The sequence below is a fragment of the Mytilus californianus genome, unplaced genomic scaffold (genome assembly GCF_021869535.1).
Source record: "Mytilus californianus isolate M0D057914Y unplaced genomic scaffold, xbMytCali1.0.p SCAF_1, whole genome shotgun sequence".
NCBI lineage: Eukaryota > Metazoa > Mollusca > Bivalvia > Mytilida > Mytilidae > Mytilus > Mytilus californianus.
Window position 1 is genome coordinate 63,856,455 of NW_026262581.1, and position 24,649 is coordinate 63,881,103.

The 24,649-nt window shown below is 33.3% G+C and overlaps 1 protein-coding gene across 1 annotated transcript in view; it reads right to left on the reverse strand.

The window, feature by feature from the left end:
* The window catches only part of LOC127706447 (solute carrier family 66 member 3-like), a 38,690-nt gene that overhangs the window by 6,787 nt on the left and 7,254 nt on the right, over window positions 1-24,649 (reverse strand). The window contains exon 5 of the mRNA XM_052211087.1: window positions 21,886-22,006. Coding sequence (XP_052067047.1) covers window positions 21,886-22,006 — 121 coding nt within the window. The remainder of the gene's footprint in view (window positions 1-21,885; window positions 22,007-24,649) is intronic.

A 24,649-nucleotide genomic window follows, 5' to 3' on the forward strand; every position in this document is an offset into this window, starting at 1 on the left:
AGCATGCACTGCTCGTGAACTGTGATCGAAACGTCAATTACCTACAATGACAAAAGAAATACATTGTGTGTATTCCGTCGCTATACATGTTGTCTGTCCAACGTTCCCACCTAAAAAGAAATAAAAATACTAAGTTTTCGCTAATATAAAGCCTCGTCACGTGACGCCAAAACCTGGCGCGAGACAAAGACGCGCGCGGACCCTGAAATAGAATAAAAACTTTCCAAACTAAATATAGAAACTTAACCAACACACTAATATGGACCCTTTAAAGAAAGAAAAAAAGAAAGAAGAAAGAAACAAACAAACAAACAAACAAACAAACAAACAAAACAAACATACACATATATCAGTCAATCATGTTTCATGTTTCAGGTGGGGGAAAGACCGTTTACAATTGCTTTTTAAAGCAATTGATTTATATTATTCATTATTCATTTCGTCAAAAAAAAATATTCCAAAAACACTAAAGGAATGCTGTTTAAGTTTTTAATAATATACAAGTCCTAGTTTTAAAACAATAAAAAAACTTATTATCTTTATTTAATATCAATACACTAAAACACGATTAAAAAATGAATTCAATACAAAACCTTTAAAAAGGGTGCGAACGTGTGGGTGCGAACGTAAAAGGGGACGAACATGAATAGGAGCCAACATGATTTTGGTCGAACGGACCCGGAAATAGTTAGACTAACATGTCATGTCCCAAGTCTTTCTTACCTATGCATCCATATGCTGCTAAAGAGTATGTAGTTAGACAAACATGTCCCGAGTCTTTCTTAACTATGCATCCGTATGCTGCTATAGAGTATGTAGTTGGATAACATGTCCCGAGTCTTTCTTACCTATGCTGCGATAAGAGTATGTAGTTAGACTAACATGTCCTAAAGTCTTTCTTACCTATGCATCCATATGGTATCAGTCCGTTCGCACCCATAACACGTTCGTATCCCCACGTTCGCCCCCTGGGTTAGTTCGAGCTCTATTTTTTTCAAATACAGGTTACATTAAAAGATGAGTTTTAGATGTATATATCAAAATATTTCTACTTCTATTAAAATGAATAAAAGTTTGTGAAATATTATAATGATTTTTGTTTTGTGATTAGATGATTAATTATTCGATGTTAATTATCTATGATTACTGTTAATTTGTAGTTACAAAGCTAATTTGTATTGTTATGTGTTTGAAAATCATGATTGTTGTTATAAGTAGCTTTGGTGTACTTACCTTAAATATTTTAGAGCTATTATTGATTTGGAATAGTGCATATTTTTTAAATGATTGTGTCATCATGATAATTAAGGTCTTTCCTTTCTTAATGGAAAGACCTTACTGTATTTCGTTTGTTTATTATTATTATTATTCTTTTTCCTCGTCCGATTTCAAAGTCAAAAGTCAAAAAAAGTACGCGACAGATCCAAATGATCTTTGGTATTAAGTATTGGGTTAATAAAATCTATCTTGTATTAGGGGAACCAAAGTGTACTATTTACCTTATAGGAGTTATCTCCCCAATTACAAAAACCATTGTTATCGCTACTCTTCATAAACTATAAGAGTTAGCGGCAAATGGTTTTTTTTTAAATGTTCCTTGCCACATGTCGCAACTTTAAATAATTTTAACCGAAGCGATCCAGTGACTTTTTATAGGAGTTATTTCCCCTTGAATATTTTACTTTTCAAAATGCATATTAATCTCATGAACCGTAAGTTGTCAATCAATCAATCAATCAATCAATCAATCAATCAATCAACCAACCAACCAACCAACCAACCAACCAACCAATCAATCCATCAATCATTCATTCCGTCTCATGTGTTTAATATGGGGTCCAAGATCTCATTTTTTTTTTTTTTTTTTCGCTTGTTTCAAGAGACCACCATATCCCACATGTTAAATTTATTAACCAACCAACCAACCAACCAACCAATCAATCAACCAACAAACAAACCAATCAACCAACCAACCAACCAACCAATCATTCATTGTATGCATGTTTCCGTCTTATGTGTTTAATACGGGGTCCAAGATCTCCTTTGTTTCTTTTTCGCTTGTTTCAAGAGACCCTATCCCACGTGTTTAATTAATCAACTAACTAATCAATCAATCAACCAACCAACCAATAAACCAACCAACCAACCAATCAATCATTCATTGTATGCATGTTTCCGTCTCATGTGTGTAATATTGTATTTACATCTCTTCTGAAAAAAAAAGTCCACATGCTTGTTATCAGATGTTCTGGGAAACTACATGTCCAATTGACCTTAAAAACTGCAGTCAGCAGGGTATACATGTATTACATCTTCATAAAAGAACGTGGTGCAGATATCTCTCAAGAATTTTCCTAGAGAAAAGAAATTGCAATGCCGTAAAAATCGCTTGCTAGTTCCGTAAATCTCAGTGAAATCCTACAATAAAATGTCCGCTCCTAGATTGAAATACAAATCTGTGTTACAAACTGCTGCTGAAAAATGTACATTGTATGAAAATAATCGATAAACGTGTTTTAAAGTTACACAGGATCAATTAAATCCAAAGCATGCACTGCTCGTGAACTGTGATCGAAACGTCAATTACCTACAATGACAAAAGAAATACATTGTGTGTATTCCGTCGCTATACATGTTGTCTGTCCAACGTTCCCACCTAAAAAGAAATAAAAATACTAAGTTTTCGCTAATATAAAGCCTCGTCACGTGACGCCAAAACCTGGCGCGAGACAAAGACGCGCGCGGACCCTGAAATAGAATAAAAACTTTCCAAACTAAATATAGAAACTTAACCAACACACTAATATGGACCCTTTAAAGAAAGAAAAAAAGAAAGAAGAAAGAAACAAACAAACAAACAAACAAACAAACAAACAAAACAAACATACACATATATCAGTCAATCATGTTTCATGTTTCAGGTGGGGGAAAGACCGTTTACAATTGCTTTTTAAAGCAATTGATTTATATTATTCATTATTCATTTCGTCAAAAAAAAATATTCCAAAAACACTAAAGGAATGCTGTTTAAGTTTTTAATAATATACAAGTCCTAGTTTTAAAACAATAAAAAAACTTATTATCTTTATTTAATATCAATACACTAAAACACGATTAAAAAATGAATTCAATACAAAACCTTTAAAAAGGGTGCGAACGTGTGGGTGCGAACGTAAAAGGGGACGAACATGAATAGGAGCCAACATGATTTTGGTCGAACGGACCCGGAAATAGTTAGACTAACATGTCATGTCCCAAGTCTTTCTTACCTATGCATCCATATGCTGCTAAAGAGTATGTAGTTAGACAAACATGTCCCGAGTCTTTCTTAACTATGCATCCGTATGCTGCTATAGAGTATGTAGTTGGATAACATGTCCCGAGTCTTTCTTACCTATGCTGCGATAAGAGTATGTAGTTAGACTAACATGTCCTAAAGTCTTTCTTACCTATGCATCCATATGGTATCAGTCCGTTCGCACCCATAACACGTTCGTATCCCCACGTTCGCCCCCTGGGTTAGTTCGAGCTCTATTTTTTTCAAATACAGGTTACATTAAAAGATGAGTTTTAGATGTATATATCAAAATATTTCTACTTCTATTAAAATGAATAAAAGTTTGTGAAATATTATAATGATTTTTGTTTTGTGATTAGATGATTAATTATTCGATGTTAATTATCTATGATTACTGTTAATTTGTAGTTACAAAGCTAATTTGTATTGTTATGTGTTTGAAAATCATGATTGTTGTTATAAGTAGCTTTGGTGTACTTACCTTAAATATTTTAGAGCTATTATTGATTTGGAATAGTGCATATTTTTTAAATGATTGTGTCATCATGATAATTAAGGTCTTTCCTTTCTTAATGGAAAGACCTTACTGTATTTCGTTTGTTTATTATTATTATTATTCTTTTTCCTCGTCCGATTTCAAAGTCAAAAGTCAAAAAAAGTACGCGACAGATCCAAATGATCTTTGGTATTAAGTATTGGGTTAATAAAATCTATCTTGTATTAGGGGAACCAAAGTGTACTATTTACCTTATAGGAGTTATCTCCCCAATTACAAAAACCATTGTTATCGCTACTCTTCATAAACTATAAGAGTTAGCGGCAAATGGTTTTTTTTTAAATGTTCCTTGCCACATGTCGCAACTTTAAATAATTTTAACCGAAGCGATCCAGTGACTTTTTATAGGAGTTATTTCCCCTTGAATATTTTACTTTTCAAAATGCATATTAATCTCATGAACCGTAAGTTGTCAATCAATCAATCAATCAATCAATCAATCAATCAATCAACCAACCAACCAACCAACCAACCAACCAACCAATCAATCCATCAATCATTCATTCCGTCTCATGTGTTTAATATGGGGTCCAAGATCTCATTTTTTTTTTTTTTTTTTCGCTTGTTTCAAGAGACCACCATATCCCACATGTTAAATTTATTAACCAACCAACCAACCAACCAACCAATCAATCAACCAACAAACAAACCAATCAACCAACCAACCAACCAACCAATCATTCATTGTATGCATGTTTCCGTCTTATGTGTTTAATACGGGGTCCAAGATCTCCTTTGTTTCTTTTTCGCTTGTTTCAAGAGACCCTATCCCACGTGTTTAATTAATCAACTAACTAATCAATCAATCAACCAACCAACCAATAAACCAACCAACCAACCAATCAATCATTCATTGTATGCATGTTTCCGTCTCATGTGTGTAATATTGTATTTACATCTCTTCTGAAAAAAAAAGTCCACATGCTTGTTATCAGATGTTCTGGGAAACTACATGTCCAATTGACCTTAAAAACTGCAGTCAGCAGGGTATACATGTATTACATCTTCATAAAAGAACGTGGTGCAGATATCTCTCAAGAATTTTCCTAGAGAAAAGAAATTGCAATGCCGTAAAAATCGCTTGCTAGTTCCGTAAATCTCAGTGAAATCCTACAATAAAATGTCCGCTCCTAGATTGAAATACAAATCTGTGTTACAAACTGCTGCTGAAAAATGTACATTGTATGAAAATAATCGATAAACGTGTTTTAAAGTTACACAGGATCAATTAAATCCAAAGCATGCACTGCTCGTGAACTGTGATCGAAACGTCAATTACCTACAATGACAAAAGAAATACATTGTGTGTATTCCGTCGCTATACATGTTGTCTGTCCAACGTTCCCACCTAAAAAGAAATAAAAATACTAAGTTTTCGCTAATATAAAGCCTCGTCACGTGACGCCAAAACCTGGCGCGAGACAAAGACGCGCGCGGACCCTGAAATAGAATAAAAACTTTCCAAACTAAATATAGAAACTTAACCAACACACTAATATGGACCCTTTAAAGAAAGAAAAAAAGAAAGAAGAAAGAAACAAACAAACAAACAAACAAACAAACAAACAAAACAAACATACACATATATCAGTCAATCATGTTTCATGTTTCAGGTGGGGGAAAGACCGTTTACAATTGCTTTTTAAAGCAATTGATTTATATTATTCATTATTCATTTCGTCAAAAAAAAATATTCCAAAAACACTAAAGGAATGCTGTTTAAGTTTTTAATAATATACAAGTCCTAGTTTTAAAACAATAAAAAAACTTATTATCTTTATTTAATATCAATACACTAAAACACGATTAAAAAATGAATTCAATACAAAACCTTTAAAAAGGGTGCGAACGTGTGGGTGCGAACGTAAAAGGGGACGAACATGAATAGGAGCCAACATGATTTTGGTCGAACGGACCCGGAAATAGTTAGACTAACATGTCATGTCCCAAGTCTTTCTTACCTATGCATCCATATGCTGCTAAAGAGTATGTAGTTAGACAAACATGTCCCGAGTCTTTCTTAACTATGCATCCGTATGCTGCTATAGAGTATGTAGTTGGATAACATGTCCCGAGTCTTTCTTACCTATGCTGCGATAAGAGTATGTAGTTAGACTAACATGTCCTAAAGTCTTTCTTACCTATGCATCCATATGGTATCAGTCCGTTCGCACCCATAACACGTTCGTATCCCCACGTTCGCCCCCTGGGTTAGTTCGAGCTCTATTTTTTTCAAATACAGGTTACATTAAAAGATGAGTTTTAGATGTATATATCAAAATATTTCTACTTCTATTAAAATGAATAAAAGTTTGTGAAATATTATAATGATTTTTGTTTTGTGATTAGATGATTAATTATTCGATGTTAATTATCTATGATTACTGTTAATTTGTAGTTACAAAGCTAATTTGTATTGTTATGTGTTTGAAAATCATGATTGTTGTTATAAGTAGCTTTGGTGTACTTACCTTAAATATTTTAGAGCTATTATTGATTTGGAATAGTGCATATTTTTTAAATGATTGTGTCATCATGATAATTAAGGTCTTTCCTTTCTTAATGGAAAGACCTTACTGTATTTCGTTTGTTTATTATTATTATTATTCTTTTTCCTCGTCCGATTTCAAAGTCAAAAGTCAAAAAAAGTACGCGACAGATCCAAATGATCTTTGGTATTAAGTATTGGGTTAATAAAATCTATCTTGTATTAGGGGAACCAAAGTGTACTATTTACCTTATAGGAGTTATCTCCCCAATTACAAAAACCATTGTTATCGCTACTCTTCATAAACTATAAGAGTTAGCGGCAAATGGTTTTTTTTTAAATGTTCCTTGCCACATGTCGCAACTTTAAATAATTTTAACCGAAGCGATCCAGTGACTTTTTATAGGAGTTATTTCCCCTTGAATATTTTACTTTTCAAAATGCATATTAATCTCATGAACCGTAAGTTGTCAATCAATCAATCAATCAATCAATCAATCAATCAATCAACCAACCAACCAACCAACCAACCAACCAACCAATCAATCCATCAATCATTCATTCCGTCTCATGTGTTTAATATGGGGTCCAAGATCTCATTTTTTTTTTTTTTTTTTCGCTTGTTTCAAGAGACCACCATATCCCACATGTTAAATTTATTAACCAACCAACCAACCAACCAACCAATCAATCAACCAACAAACAAACCAATCAACCAACCAACCAACCAACCAATCATTCATTGTATGCATGTTTCCGTCTTATGTGTTTAATACGGGGTCCAAGATCTCCTTTGTTTCTTTTTCGCTTGTTTCAAGAGACCCTATCCCACGTGTTTAATTAATCAACTAACTAATCAATCAATCAACCAACCAACCAATAAACCAACCAACCAACCAATCAATCATTCATTGTATGCATGTTTCCGTCTCATGTGTGTAATATTGTATTTACATCTCTTCTGAAAAAAAAAGTCCACATGCTTGTTATCAGATGTTCTGGGAAACTACATGTCCAATTGACCTTAAAAACTGCAGTCAGCAGGGTATACATGTATTACATCTTCATAAAAGAACGTGGTGCAGATATCTCTCAAGAATTTTCCTAGAGAAAAGAAATTGCAATGCCGTAAAAATCGCTTGCTAGTTCCGTAAATCTCAGTGAAATCCTACAATAAAATGTCCGCTCCTAGATTGAAATACAAATCTGTGTTACAAACTGCTGCTGAAAAATGTACATTGTATGAAAATAATCGATAAACGTGTTTTAAAGTTACACAGGATCAATTAAATCCAAAGCATGCACTGCTCGTGAACTGTGATCGAAACGTCAATTACCTACAATGACAAAAGAAATACATTGTGTGTATTCCGTCGCTATACATGTTGTCTGTCCAACGTTCCCACCTAAAAAGAAATAAAAATACTAAGTTTTCGCTAATATAAAGCCTCGTCACGTGACGCCAAAACCTGGCGCGAGACAAAGACGCGCGCGGACCCTGAAATAGAATAAAAACTTTCCAAACTAAATATAGAAACTTAACCAACACACTAATATGGACCCTTTAAAGAAAGAAAAAAAGAAAGAAGAAAGAAACAAACAAACAAACAAACAAACAAACAAACAAAACAAACATACACATATATCAGTCAATCATGTTTCATGTTTCAGGTGGGGGAAAGACCGTTTACAATTGCTTTTTAAAGCAATTGATTTATATTATTCATTATTCATTTCGTCAAAAAAAAATATTCCAAAAACACTAAAGGAATGCTGTTTAAGTTTTTAATAATATACAAGTCCTAGTTTTAAAACAATAAAAAAACTTATTATCTTTATTTAATATCAATACACTAAAACACGATTAAAAAATGAATTCAATACAAAACCTTTAAAAAGGGTGCGAACGTGTGGGTGCGAACGTAAAAGGGGACGAACATGAATAGGAGCCAACATGATTTTGGTCGAACGGACCCGGAAATAGTTAGACTAACATGTCATGTCCCAAGTCTTTCTTACCTATGCATCCATATGCTGCTAAAGAGTATGTAGTTAGACAAACATGTCCCGAGTCTTTCTTAACTATGCATCCGTATGCTGCTATAGAGTATGTAGTTGGATAACATGTCCCGAGTCTTTCTTACCTATGCTGCGATAAGAGTATGTAGTTAGACTAACATGTCCTAAAGTCTTTCTTACCTATGCATCCATATGGTATCAGTCCGTTCGCACCCATAACACGTTCGTATCCCCACGTTCGCCCCCTGGGTTAGTTCGAGCTCTATTTTTTTCAAATACAGGTTACATTAAAAGATGAGTTTTAGATGTATATATCAAAATATTTCTACTTCTATTAAAATGAATAAAAGTTTGTGAAATATTATAATGATTTTTGTTTTGTGATTAGATGATTAATTATTCGATGTTAATTATCTATGATTACTGTTAATTTGTAGTTACAAAGCTAATTTGTATTGTTATGTGTTTGAAAATCATGATTGTTGTTATAAGTAGCTTTGGTGTACTTACCTTAAATATTTTAGAGCTATTATTGATTTGGAATAGTGCATATTTTTTAAATGATTGTGTCATCATGATAATTAAGGTCTTTCCTTTCTTAATGGAAAGACCTTACTGTATTTCGTTTGTTTATTATTATTATTATTCTTTTTCCTCGTCCGATTTCAAAGTCAAAAGTCAAAAAAAGTACGCGACAGATCCAAATGATCTTTGGTATTAAGTATTGGGTTAATAAAATCTATCTTGTATTAGGGGAACCAAAGTGTACTATTTACCTTATAGGAGTTATCTCCCCAATTACAAAAACCATTGTTATCGCTACTCTTCATAAACTATAAGAGTTAGCGGCAAATGGTTTTTTTTTAAATGTTCCTTGCCACATGTCGCAACTTTAAATAATTTTAACCGAAGCGATCCAGTGACTTTTTATAGGAGTTATTTCCCCTTGAATATTTTACTTTTCAAAATGCATATTAATCTCATGAACCGTAAGTTGTCAATCAATCAATCAATCAATCAATCAATCAATCAATCAACCAACCAACCAACCAACCAACCAACCAATCAATCCATCAATCATTCATTCCGTCTCATGTGTTTAATATGGGGTCCAAGATCTCATTTTTTTTTTTTTTTTTTCGCTTGTTTCAAGAGACCACCATATCCCACATGTTAAATTTATTAACCAACCAACCAACCAACCAACCAATCAATCAACCAACAAACAAACCAATCAACCAACCAACCAACCAACCAATCATTCATTGTATGCATGTTTCCGTCTTATGTGTTTAATACGGGGTCCAAGATCTCCTTTGTTTCTTTTTCGCTTGTTTCAAGAGACCCTATCCCACGTGTTTAATTAATCAACTAACTAATCAATCAATCAACCAACCAACCAATAAACCAACCAACCAACCAATCAATCATTCATTGTATGCATGTTTCCGTCTCATGTGTGTAATATTGTATTTACATCTCTTCTGAAAAAAAAAGTCCACATGCTTGTTATCAGATGTTCTGGGAAACTACATGTCCAATTGACCTTAAAAACTGCAGTCAGCAGGGTATACATGTATTACATCTTCATAAAAGAACGTGGTGCAGATATCTCTCAAGAATTTTCCTAGAGAAAAGAAATTGCAATGCCGTAAAAATCGCTTGCTAGTTCCGTAAATCTCAGTGAAATCCTACAATAAAATGTCCGCTCCTAGATTGAAATACAAATCTGTGTTACAAACTGCTGCTGAAAAATGTACATTGTATGAAAATAATCGATAAACGTGTTTTAAAGTTACACAGGATCAATTAAATCCAAAGCATGCACTGCTCGTGAACTGTGATCGAAACGTCAATTACCTACAATGACAAAAGAAATACATTGTGTGTATTCCGTCGCTATACATGTTGTCTGTCCAACGTTCCCACCTAAAAAGAAATAAAAATACTAAGTTTTCGCTAATATAAAGCCTCGTCACGTGACGCCAAAACCTGGCGCGAGACAAAGACGCGCGCGGACCCTGAAATAGAATAAAAACTTTCCAAACTAAATATAGAAACTTAACCAACACACTAATATGGACCCTTTAAAGAAAGAAAAAAAGAAAGAAGAAAGAAACAAACAAACAAACAAACAAACAAACAAACAAAACAAACATACACATATATCAGTCAATCATGTTTCATGTTTCAGGTGGGGGAAAGACCGTTTACAATTGCTTTTTAAAGCAATTGATTTATATTATTCATTATTCATTTCGTCAAAAAAAAATATTCCAAAAACACTAAAGGAATGCTGTTTAAGTTTTTAATAATATACAAGTCCTAGTTTTAAAACAATAAAAAAACTTATTATCTTTATTTAATATCAATACACTAAAACACGATTAAAAAATGAATTCAATACAAAACCTTTAAAAAGGGTGCGAACGTGTGGGTGCGAACGTAAAAGGGGACGAACATGAATAGGAGCCAACATGATTTTGGTCGAACGGACCCGGAAATAGTTAGACTAACATGTCATGTCCCAAGTCTTTCTTACCTATGCATCCATATGCTGCTAAAGAGTATGTAGTTAGACAAACATGTCCCGAGTCTTTCTTAACTATGCATCCGTATGCTGCTATAGAGTATGTAGTTGGATAACATGTCCCGAGTCTTTCTTACCTATGCTGCGATAAGAGTATGTAGTTAGACTAACATGTCCTAAAGTCTTTCTTACCTATGCATCCATATGGTATCAGTCCGTTCGCACCCATAACACGTTCGTATCCCCACGTTCGCCCCCTGGGTTAGTTCGAGCTCTATTTTTTTCAAATACAGGTTACATTAAAAGATGAGTTTTAGATGTATATATCAAAATATTTCTACTTCTATTAAAATGAATAAAAGTTTGTGAAATATTATAATGATTTTTGTTTTGTGATTAGATGATTAATTATTCGATGTTAATTATCTATGATTACTGTTAATTTGTAGTTACAAAGCTAATTTGTATTGTTATGTGTTTGAAAATCATGATTGTTGTTATAAGTAGCTTTGGTGTACTTACCTTAAATATTTTAGAGCTATTATTGATTTGGAATAGTGCATATTTTTTAAATGATTGTGTCATCATGATAATTAAGGTCTTTCCTTTCTTAATGGAAAGACCTTACTGTATTTCGTTTGTTTATTATTATTATTATTCTTTTTCCTCGTCCGATTTCAAAGTCAAAAGTCAAAAAAAGTACGCGACAGATCCAAATGATCTTTGGTATTAAGTATTGGGTTAATAAAATCTATCTTGTATTAGGGGAACCAAAGTGTACTATTTACCTTATAGGAGTTATCTCCCCAATTACAAAAACCATTGTTATCGCTACTCTTCATAAACTATAAGAGTTAGCGGCAAATGGTTTTTTTTTAAATGTTCCTTGCCACATGTCGCAACTTTAAATAATTTTAACCGAAGCGATCCAGTGACTTTTTATAGGAGTTATTTCCCCTTGAATATTTTACTTTTCAAAATGCATATTAATCTCATGAACCGTAAGTTGTCAATCAATCAATCAATCAATCAATCAATCAATCAATCAACCAACCAACCAACCAACCAACCAACCAACCAATCAATCCATCAATCATTCATTCCGTCTCATGTGTTTAATATGGGGTCCAAGATCTCATTTTTTTTTTTTTTTTTTCGCTTGTTTCAAGAGACCACCATATCCCACATGTTAAATTTATTAACCAACCAACCAACCAACCAACCAATCAATCAACCAACAAACAAACCAATCAACCAACCAACCAACCAACCAATCATTCATTGTATGCATGTTTCCGTCTTATGTGTTTAATACGGGGTCCAAGATCTCCTTTGTTTCTTTTTCGCTTGTTTCAAGAGACCCTATCCCACGTGTTTAATTAATCAACTAACTAATCAATCAATCAACCAACCAACCAATAAACCAACCAACCAACCAATCAATCATTCATTGTATGCATGTTTCCGTCTCATGTGTGTAATATTGTATTTACATCTCTTCTGAAAAAAAAAGTCCACATGCTTGTTATCAGATGTTCTGGGAAACTACATGTCCAATTGACCTTAAAAACTGCAGTCAGCAGGGTATACATGTATTACATCTTCATAAAAGAACGTGGTGCAGATATCTCTCAAGAATTTTCCTAGAGAAAAGAAATTGCAATGCCGTAAAAATCGCTTGCTAGTTCCGTAAATCTCAGTGAAATCCTACAATAAAATGTCCGCTCCTAGATTGAAATACAAATCTGTGTTACAAACTGCTGCTGAAAAATGTACATTGTATGAAAATAATCGATAAACGTGTTTTAAAGTTACACAGGATCAATTAAATCCAAAGCATGCACTGCTCGTGAACTGTGATCGAAACGTCAATTACCTACAATGACAAAAGAAATACATTGTGTGTATTCCGTCGCTATACATGTTGTCTGTCCAACGTTCCCACCTAAAAAGAAATAAAAATACTAAGTTTTCGCTAATATAAAGCCTCGTCACGTGACGCCAAAACCTGGCGCGAGACAAAGACGCGCGCGGACCCTGAAATAGAATAAAAACTTTCCAAACTAAATATAGAAACTTAACCAACACACTAATATGGACCCTTTAAAGAAAGAAAAAAAGAAAGAAGAAAGAAACAAACAAACAAACAAACAAACAAACAAACAAAACAAACATACACATATATCAGTCAATCATGTTTCATGTTTCAGGTGGGGGAAAGACCGTTTACAATTGCTTTTTAAAGCAATTGATTTATATTATTCATTATTCATTTCGTCAAAAAAAAATATTCCAAAAACACTAAAGGAATGCTGTTTAAGTTTTTAATAATATACAAGTCCTAGTTTTAAAACAATAAAAAAACTTATTATCTTTATTTAATATCAATACACTAAAACACGATTAAAAAATGAATTCAATACAAAACCTTTAAAAAGGGTGCGAACGTGTGGGTGCGAACGTAAAAGGGGACGAACATGAATAGGAGCCAACATGATTTTGGTCGAACGGACCCGGAAATAGTTAGACTAACATGTCATGTCCCAAGTCTTTCTTACCTATGCATCCATATGCTGCTAAAGAGTATGTAGTTAGACAAACATGTCCCGAGTCTTTCTTAACTATGCATCCGTATGCTGCTATAGAGTATGTAGTTGGATAACATGTCCCGAGTCTTTCTTACCTATGCTGCGATAAGAGTATGTAGTTAGACTAACATGTCCTAAAGTCTTTCTTACCTATGCATCCATATGGTATCAGTCCGTTCGCACCCATAACACGTTCGTATCCCCACGTTCGCCCCCTGGGTTAGTTCGAGCTCTATTTTTTTCAAATACAGGTTACATTAAAAGATGAGTTTTAGATGTATATATCAAAATATTTCTACTTCTATTAAAATGAATAAAAGTTTGTGAAATATTATAATGATTTTTGTTTTGTGATTAGATGATTAATTATTCGATGTTAATTATCTATGATTACTGTTAATTTGTAGTTACAAAGCTAATTTGTATTGTTATGTGTTTGAAAATCATGATTGTTGTTATAAGTAGCTTTGGTGTACTTACCTTAAATATTTTAGAGCTATTATTGATTTGGAATAGTGCATATTTTTTAAATGATTGTGTCATCATGATAATTAAGGTCTTTCCTTTCTTAATGGAAAGACCTTACTGTATTTCGTTTGTTTATTATTATTATTATTCTTTTTCCTCGTCCGATTTCAAAGTCAAAAGTCAAAAAAAGTACGCGACAGATCCAAATGATCTTTGGTATTAAGTATTGGGTTAATAAAATCTATCTTGTATTAGGGGAACCAAAGTGTACTATTTACCTTATAGGAGTTATCTCCCCAATTACAAAAACCATTGTTATCGCTACTCTTCATAAACTATAAGAGTTAGCGGCAAATGGTTTTTTTTTAAATGTTCCTTGCCACATGTCGCAACTTTAAATAATTTTAACCGAAGCGATCCAGTGACTTTTTATAGGAGTTATTTCCCCTTGAATATTTTACTTTTCAAAATGCATATTAATCTCATGAACCGTAAGTTGTCAATCAATCAATCAATCAATCAATCAATCAATCAATCAACCAACCAACCAACCAACCAACCAACCAACCAATCAATCCATCAATCATTCATTCCGTCTCATGTGTTTAATATGGGGTCCAAGATCTCATTTTTTTTTTTTTTTTTTCGCTTGTTTCAAGAGACCACCATATCCCACATGTTAAATTTATTAACCAACCAACCAACCAACCAACCAATCAATCAACCAACAAACAAACCAATCAACCAACCAACCAACCAACCAATCATTCATTGTATGCATGTTTCCGTCTTATGTGTTTAATACGGGGTCCAAGATCTCCTTTGTTTCTTTTTCGCTTGTTTCAAGAGACCCTATCCCACGTGTTTAATTAATCAACTAACTAATCAATCAATCAACCAACCAACCAATAAACCAACCAACCAACCAATCAATCATTCATTGTATGCATGTTTCCGTCTCATGTGTGTAATATTGTATTTACATCTCTTCTGAAAAAAAAAGTCCACATGCTTGTTATCAGATGTTCTGGGAAACTACATGTCCAATTGACCTTAAAAACTGCAGTCAGCAGGGTATACATGTATTACATCTTCATAAAAGAACGTGGTGCAGATATCTCTCAAGAATTTTCCTAGAGAAAAGAAATTGCAATGCCGTAAAAATCGCTTGCTAGTTCCGTAAATCTCAGTGAAATCCTACAATAAAATGTCCGCTCCTAGATTGAAATACAAATCTGTGTTACAAACTGCTGCTGAAAAATGTACATTGTATGAAAATAATCGATAAACGTGTTTTAAAGTTACACAGGATCAATTAAATCCAAAGCATGCACTGCTCGTGAACTGTGATCGAAACGTCAATTACCTACAATGACAAAAGAAATACATTGTGTGTATTCCGTCGCTATACATGTTGTCTGTCCAACGTTCCCACCTAAAAAGAAATAAAAATACTAAGTTTTCGCTAATATAAAGCCTCGTCACGTGACGCCAAAACCTGGCGCGAGACAAAGACGCGCGCGGACCCTGAAATAGAATAAAAACTTTCCAAACTAAATATAGAAACTTAACCAACACACTAATATGGACCCTTTAAAGAAAGAAAAAAAGAAAGAAGAAAGAAACAAACAAACAAACAAACAAACAAACAAACAAAACAAACATACACATATATCAGTCAATCATGTTTCATGTTTCAGGTGGGGGAAAGACCGTTTACAATTGCTTTTTAAAGCAATTGATTTATATTATTCATTATTCATTTCGTCAAAAAAAAATATTCCAAAAACACTAAAGGAATGCTGTTTAAGTTTTTAATAATATACAAGTCCTAGTTTTAAAACAATAAAAAAACTTATTATCTTTATTTAATATCAATACACTAAAACACGATTAAAAAATGAATTCAATACAAAACCTTTAAAAAGGGTGCGAACGTGTGGGTGCGAACGTAAAAGGGGACGAACATGAATAGGAGCCAACATGATTTTGGTCGAACGGACCCGGAAATAGTTAGACTAACATGTCATGTCCCAAGTCTTTCTTACCTATGCATCCATATGCTGCTAAAGAGTATGTAGTTAGACAAACATGTCCCGAGTCTTTCTTAACTATGCATCCGTATGCTGCTATAGAGTATGTAGTTGGATAACATGTCCCGAGTCTTTCTTACCTATGCTGCGATAAGAGTATGTAGTTAGACTAACATGTCCTAAAGTCTTTCTTACCTATGCATCCATATGGTATCAGTCCGTTCGCACCCATAACACGTTCGTATCCCCACGTTCGCCCCCTGGGTTAGTTCGAGCTCTATTTTTTTCAAATACAGGTTACATTAAAAGATGAGTTTTAGATGTATATATCAAAATATTTCTACTTCTATTAAAATGAATAAAAGTTTGTGAAATATTATAATGATTTTTGTTTTGTGATTAGATGATTAATTATTCGATGTTAATTATCTATGATTACTGTTAATTTGTAGTTACAAAGCTAATTTGTATTGTTATGTGTTTGAAAATCATGATTGTTGTTATAAGTAGCTTTGGTGTACTTACCTTAAATATTTTAGAGCTATTATTGATTTGGAATAGTGCATATTTTTTAAATGATTGTGTCATCATGATAATTAAGGTCTTTCCTTTCTTAATGGAAAGACCTTACTGTATTTCGTTTGTTTATTATTATTATTATTCTTTTTCCTCGTCCGATTTCAAAGTCAAAAGTCAAAAAAAGTACGCGACAGATCCAAATGATCTTTGGTATTAAGTATTGGGTTAATAAAATCTATCTTGTATTAGGGGAACCAAAGTGTACTATTTACCTTATAGGAGTTATCTCCCCAATTACAAAAACCATTGTTATCGCTACTCTTCATAAACTATAAGAGTTAGCGGCAAATGGTTTTTTTTTAAATGTTCCTTGCCACATGTCGCAACTTTAAATAATTTTAACCGAAGCGATCCAGTGACTTTTTATAGGAGTTATTTCCCCTTGAATATTTTACTTTTCAAAATGCATATTAATCTCATGAACCGTAAGTTGTCAATCAATCAATCAATCAATCAATCAATCAATCAATCAACCAACCAACCAACCAACCAACCAACCAACCAATCAATCCATCAATCATTCATTCCGTCTCATGTGTTTAATATGGGGTCCAAGATCTCATTTTTTTTTTTTTTTTTTCGCTTGTTTCAAGAGACCACCATATCCCACATGTTAAATTTATTAACCAACCAACCAACCAACCAACCAATCAATCAACCAACAAACAAACCAATCAACCAACCAACCAACCAACCAATCATTCATTGTATGCATGTTTCCGTCTTATGTGTTTAATACGGGGTCCAAGATCTCCTTTGTTTCTTTTTCGCTTGTTTCAAGAGACCCTATCCCACGTGTTTAATTAATCAACTAACTAATCAATCAATCAACCAACCAACCAATAAACCAACCAACCAACCAATCAATCATTCATTGTATGCATGTTTCCGTCTCATGTGTGTAATATTGTATTTACATCTCTTCTGAAAAAAAAAGTCCACATGCTTGTTATCAGATGTTCTGGGAAACTACATGTCCAATTGACCTTAAAAACTGCAGTCAGCAGGGTATACATGTATTACATCTTCATAAAAGAACGTGGTGCAGATATCTCTCAAGAATTTTCCTAGAGAAAAGAAATTGCAATGCCGTAAAAATCGCTTGCTAGTTCCGTAAATCTCAGTGAAATCCTACAATAAAATGTCCGCTCCTAGATTGAAATACAAATCTGTGTTACAAACTGCTGCTGAAAAATGTACATTGTATGAAAATAATCGATAAACGTGTTTTAAAGTTACACAGGATCAATTAAATCCAAAGCATGCACTGCTCGTGAACTGTGATCGAAACGTCAATTACCTACAATGACAAAAGAAATACATTGTGTGTATTCCGTCGCTATACATGTTGTCTGTCCAACGTTCCCACCTAAAAAGAAATAAAAATACTAAGTTTTCGCTAATATAAAGCCTCGTCACGTGACGCCAAAACCTGGCGCGAGACAAAGACGCGCGCGGACCCTGAAATAGAATAAAAACTTTCCAAACTAAATATAGAAACTTAACCAACACACTAATATGGACCCTTTAAAGAAAGAAAAAAAGAAAGAAGAAAGAAACAAACAAACAAACAAACAAACAAACAAACAAAACAAACATACACATATATCAGTCAATCATGTTTCATGTTTCAGGTGGGGGAAAGACCGTTTACAATTGCTTTTTAAAGCAATTGATTTATATTATTCATTATTCATTTCGTCAAAAAAAAATATTCCAAAAACACTAAAGGAATGCTGTTTAAGTTTTTAATAATATACAAGTCCTAGTTTTAAAACAATAAAAAAACTTATTATCTTTATTTAATATCAATACACTAAAACACGATTAAAAAATGAATTCAATACAAAACCTTTAAAAAGGGTGCGAACGTGTGGGTGCGAACGTAAAAGGGGACGAACATGAATAGGAGCCAACATGATTTTGGTCGAACGGACCCGGAAATAGTTAGACTAACATGTCATGTCCCAAGTCTTTCTTACCTATGCATCCATATGCTGCTAAAGAGTATGTAGTTAGACAAACATGTCCCGAGTCTTTCTTAACTATGCATCCGTATGCTGCTATAGAGTATGTAGTTGGATAACATGTCCCGAGTCTTTCTTACCTATGCTGCGATAAGAGTATGTAGTTAGACTAACATGTCCTAAAGTCTTTCTTACCTATGCATCCATATGGTATCAGTCCGTTCGCACCCATAACACGTTCGTATCCCCACGTTCGCCCCCTGGGTTAGTTCGAGCTCTATTTTTTTCAAATACAGGTTACATTAAAAGATGAGTTTTAGATGTATATATCAAAATATTTCTACTTCTATTAAAATGAATAAAAGTTTGTGAAATATTATAATGATTTTTGTTTTGTGATTAGATGATTAATTATTCGATGTTAATTATCTATGATTACTGTTAATTTGTAGTTACAAAGCTAATTTGTATTGTTATGTGTTTGAAAATCATGATTGTTGTTATAAGTAGCTTTGGTGTACTTACCTTAAATATTTTAGAGCTATTATTGATTTGGAATAGTGCATATTTTTTAAATGATTGTGTCATCATGATAATTAAGGTCTTTCCTTTCTTAATGGAAAGACCTTACTGTATTTCGTTTGTTTATTATTATTATTATTCTTTTTCCTCGTCCGATTTCAAAGTCAAAAGTCAAAAAAAGTACGCGACAGATCCAAATGATCTTTGGTATTAAGTATTGGGTTAATAAAATCTATCTTGTATTAGGGGAACCAAAGTGTACTATTTACCTTATAGGAGTTATCTCCCCAATTACAAAAACCATTGTTATCGCTACTCTTCATAAACTATAAGAGTTAGCGGCAAATGGTTTTTTTTTAAATGTTCCTTGCCACATGTCGCAACTTTAAATAATTTTAACCGAAGCGATCCAGTGACTTTTTATAGGAGTTATTTCCCCTTGAATATTTTACTTTTCAAAATGCATATTAATCTCATGAACCGTAAGTTGTCAATCAATCAATCAATCAATCAATCAATCAATCAATCAACCAACCAACCAACCAACCAACCAACCAACCAATCAATCCATCAATCATTCATTCCGTCTCATGTGTTTAATATGGGGTCCAAGATCTCATTTTTTTTTTTTTTTTTTCGCTTGTTTCAAGAGACCACCATATCCCACATGTTAAATTTATTAACCAACCAACCAACCAACCAACCAATCAATCAACCAACAAACAAACCAATCAACCAACCAACCAACCAACCAATCATTCATTGTATGCATGTTTCCGTCTTATGTGTTTAATACGGGGTCCAAGATCTCCTTTGTTTCTTTTTCGCTTGTTTCAAGAGACCCTATCCCACGTGTTTAATTAATCAACTAACTAATCAATCAATCAACCAACCAACCAATAAACCAACCAACCAACCAATCAATCATTCATTGTATGCATGTTTCCGTCTCATGTGTGTAATATTGTATTTACATCTCTTCTGAAAAAAAAAGTCCACATGCTTGTTATCAGATGTTCTGGGAAACTACATGTCCAATTGACCTTAAAAACTGCAGTCAGCAGGGTATACATGTATTACATCTTCATAAAAGAACGTGGTGCAGATATCTCTCAAGAATTTTCCTAGAGAAAAGAAATTGCAATGCCGTAAAAATCGCTTGCTAGTTCCGTAAATCTCAGTGAAATCCTACAATAAAATGTCCGCTCCTAGATTGAAATACAAATCTGTGTTACAAACTGCTGCTGAAAAATGTACATTGTATGAAAATAATCGATAAACGTGTTTTAAAGTTACACAGGATCAATTAAATCCAAAGCATGCACTGCTCGTGAACTGTGATCGAAACGTCAATTACCTACAATGACAAAAGAAATACATTGTGTGTATTCCGTCGCTATACATGTTGTCTGTCCAACGTTCCCACCTAAAAAGAAATAAAAATACTAAGTTTTCGCTAATATAAAGCCTCGTCACGTGACGCCAAAACCTGGCGCGAGACAAAGACGCGCGCGGACCCTGAAATAGAATAAAAACTTTCCAAACTAAATATAGAAACTTAACCAACACACTAATATGGACCCTTTAAAGAAAGAAAAAAAGAAAGAAGAAAGAAACAAACAAACAAACAAACAAACAAACAAACAAAACAAACATACACATATATCAGTCAATCATGTTTCATGTTTCAGGTGGGGGAAAGACCGTTTACAATTGCTTTTTAAAGCAATTGATTTATATTATTCATTATTCATTTCGTCAAAAAAAAATATTCCAAAAACACTAAAGGAATGCTGTTTAAGTTTTTAATAATATACAAGTCCTAGTTTTAAAACAATAAAAAAACTTATTATCTTTATTTAATATCAATACACTAAAACACGATTAAAAAATGAATTCAATACAAAACCTTTAAAAAGGGTGCGAACGTGTGGGTGCGAACGTAAAAGGGGACGAACATGAATAGGAGCCAACATGATTTTGGTCGAACGGACCCGGAAATAGTTAGACTAACATGTCATGTCCCAAGTCTTTCTTACCTATGCATCCATATGCTGCTAAAGAGTATGTAGTTAGACAAACATGTCCCGAGTCTTTCTTAACTATGCATCCGTATGCTGCTATAGAGTATGTAGTTGGATAACATGTCCCGAGTCTTTCTTACCTATGCTGCGATAAGAGTATGTAGTTAGACTAACATGTCCTAAAGTCTTTCTTACCTATGTATCCGTATGCTTCTATAAGAGTATGTAGTTAGACTAACATATCCCAAGTCTTAACTATGCATCCGTATGCTGCTATAGAGTATGTAGTTAGATAACATGTACTGAGTCTTCTTAACTATGCATCCGTATGCTGCTATAGAGTATGTAGTTAGACTAACATGTCCAGAGTCTTATTTACCTAAGCATCCATATGCTGCTATAAAAGTGTGTAGTTAGACTAACATGTCCCAGTCTTCTTACCTATGCATCCATATGCTGCTACGGAGTATGTAGTTAGACTAACATATCCCGAGTCTTCTTAACTATGCATCTGTATGCTGCTATAGAGTATGCATTTATATAACATGTCCCGAGTCTTTCTTACCTATGCATCCGTATGCTGCGTATAGAGTATATTGTAAGACTAACATGTTCCGAGTCTTTACTTATGTACCCGTTTGCTGCTATAGAGTATGCAGTTAGATAACATGTCCCAAGTCTTTCTTACCTATTCATCAATATGCTGCTATAGAGTATGTAGTTAGACTAACATGTCCCGAGTCTTTCTTAACTATGCATCTGTATGCTGCTATAGAGTATGTAGTTAGATAACATGTCCCAAGTCTTTCTTACCTATGCATCCATATGCTGCTATAGAGTATGTAGTTAGACTAACATGTCCCGAGTCTTTCTTTTCCCATAAGGTTTTGATCTGGGCTGCCTTACTAAATACTGATAAAGGTGTTACCAAATTCTGAAACAATTCAATACAAAGCAAAATAGTTTAACTTGTGAATAAATGAAGATGTGAGGTTTGCGTCATTTAAAGTCTGTTTTCTATAGATTCATTCCATCTTTCTTCGTGTTAACTTGTATTAAATACCCGACTACCGAAAAATATTAGTAAACATTGACATAAATGACTGTCTCAACGACGCATGCTGCATACATATTTTTATTCAAAAGGACAAAAAAGGGACTAAAATAACCAAAGGAATATTCAAACCCATAAGTCGAAAACAAACTGTCAACGTCATGGCAGAATAACGAAAACCAACGAAAAGACAAACAAAGGTCTACAAAACCCAACATAGAAAAAATTAAAGACCCCATAAAAAAAAACGGGGTTGATCTCAGTTAATCCGGAAAGGTAAGTAGATCCGGCTCCAGATATGGCACCCGTCGTGTTGCTCACATATGCATGCAATTACAACTTCGCGGAAAAGGGGACGGGTTTGTGGTTACGATAATTGGAACATATCCCTGAAACAGATATATTTATATTTATTATACTTCATGTTAAAATGCTAGATTTTGACTGGTTAATACGAGGGAAACAACTTGGAACCTTTTTGTATAATGCGGTCTTTGTAAGCAGTAATCCTCTATCAAGGACATGATGATAGGATACGCAAGCTCTGGAATATTGGGAACGTGAATTAAAGGATAATACTAGCTTCTTTTGTTCTTCCGGAGAAGTTCGTGTATTAAGTCTGCCTCAAATGATATGAATAAAAGGACAAGTCGGCAAGAAAAGACAAGAAGAGTGACACAGTTGGTTCCCATTATAAATGCCGATTGTTTGTTGAAAAGCATGCCCTCAAAACTAAATAAATATGTGATCAATCAGGAAATCAATCATCATAATAATATCCGTTTCAGATTTTTTTTTATTTGAGAGTGGGTTATTCAATACAAAGTATGATTCCTTTCCCCCCAAAAAAAATCAGATATGTGTATCTACGTTTGCCATTCTCGTTTTTTTTAACAAAGTTGGACCAATTCTTTCAATCTGTGTTTAAGTTTGGAATGGGGAATACTTATGTAAAGGGTAGAAAAGACATGTTTTTAAAATATTGTAAGATAAAAGAGACCTGGATTATATGTACTCGAGGATATTTTTGAAATGTTATTTGGTGTCCACATTTGATAAAGTCCGCCCAATGAGTAGATGGTTGCATAATAACTCTCAAGCAACACTTTGATTGCTTATAAAAAATTATGTTAATAGTTTGGAAAGGGGTTTCGTGCAGCACTTCGCAGACCCAACAATATAACATTGTTTATTAGAACACTTGCGTTACTTATGTATCCAATACATTGATGGAAGATCCAGTTTTGTATCTTTGGCTGAAATTTCAAAGGAAAATCGAATAGACGTACGATTACTCAGGATTTCCTATTTGGTAAATGTCGTGGGGGTATATGTTGAGTTTCCAAGTGAGTTTTGTTTATGCATAATTTCTTTTCAAGCCGTTTATGTAATGTGATATGCGCTCATAGTTTCAGGTAGGCGACAACAGAATCATTTTCTTCATTTCCTCTGCCTATATCGTAAACTTACATATGTATGATGGCTCGTATTGAAGCTGAAACATGTTCACTACGGCTTTCAATTATCGGGGTACCATGTTAGATTTGATTTTCCGGAATTTAGCAATTTCTATGAGGTTTGACTTCTTTAAGACTCACACACTGTTGTTGTTTTTTTTTTAGTTGATGCTTTTTATAGCTTGTTTTAATTGGGGTTAACAAACCTCTTTTTTGTAAAGCTCTGTTCTTGTTCCAGAAATGTAAGTTTTGTCCATTTGATGATTTTTTTGTGTATTACCCATTGCAAACAATTTTGATATTCTATTTTTAATTCGAACTTCAAGATTCAGTAGATCATAAATCATCTACATATGTACAGGATGATGAGAGATGACCATTTGATTGATTATCAGCATAGTTTTATTTGATCTCAATTAGACTATGACACTTTAGACATGTCAGGAATTTTTAATTATACATTTTCGATCAGATATATTTTTACACAGTTCATTTATCTAATTAAAAAGTACGTGTGCATGTACAAATAAATAGAGAATAATAATAATATGTATGTATATGTAATTATTAGTATCTTTTATAGCAGTTTTAGAATAGTGAAAAACATGATTATTTGGTAAATCATTGGGTAAATCATTGGGTGTTATAAGATCGTGCTCAGTCAAAAATAAAGTTTATCCCAAACGTTAACAGATTTCTCATTAATTAAATCTAAATGATATTGTGACATGCAAAATCTAAAAAAAATATTTATAATCTTTATTTTTCATTTGAATATTTATTTTGAAATCAATAACTCAAAAATATAAATGATAACATTAAAAACAGACATTAATTACTACAAACTTCTGTAATATAATGCTTCTAGACAGATGTAACATATGTGCACGTGTGGTTACAAAAACATATTATAGTTAAAATGATTAATTCATTCAATTATTTTTTGTCATTTTTCTTTACCTTATAGTAAGTTCTAAAAAAAATCCCTTATCTATATGCTGCTCTGTATAAAATAACGGGACTCGGAGGACAAATTCACTTTATACGTCCATGTCCAGGATCCATT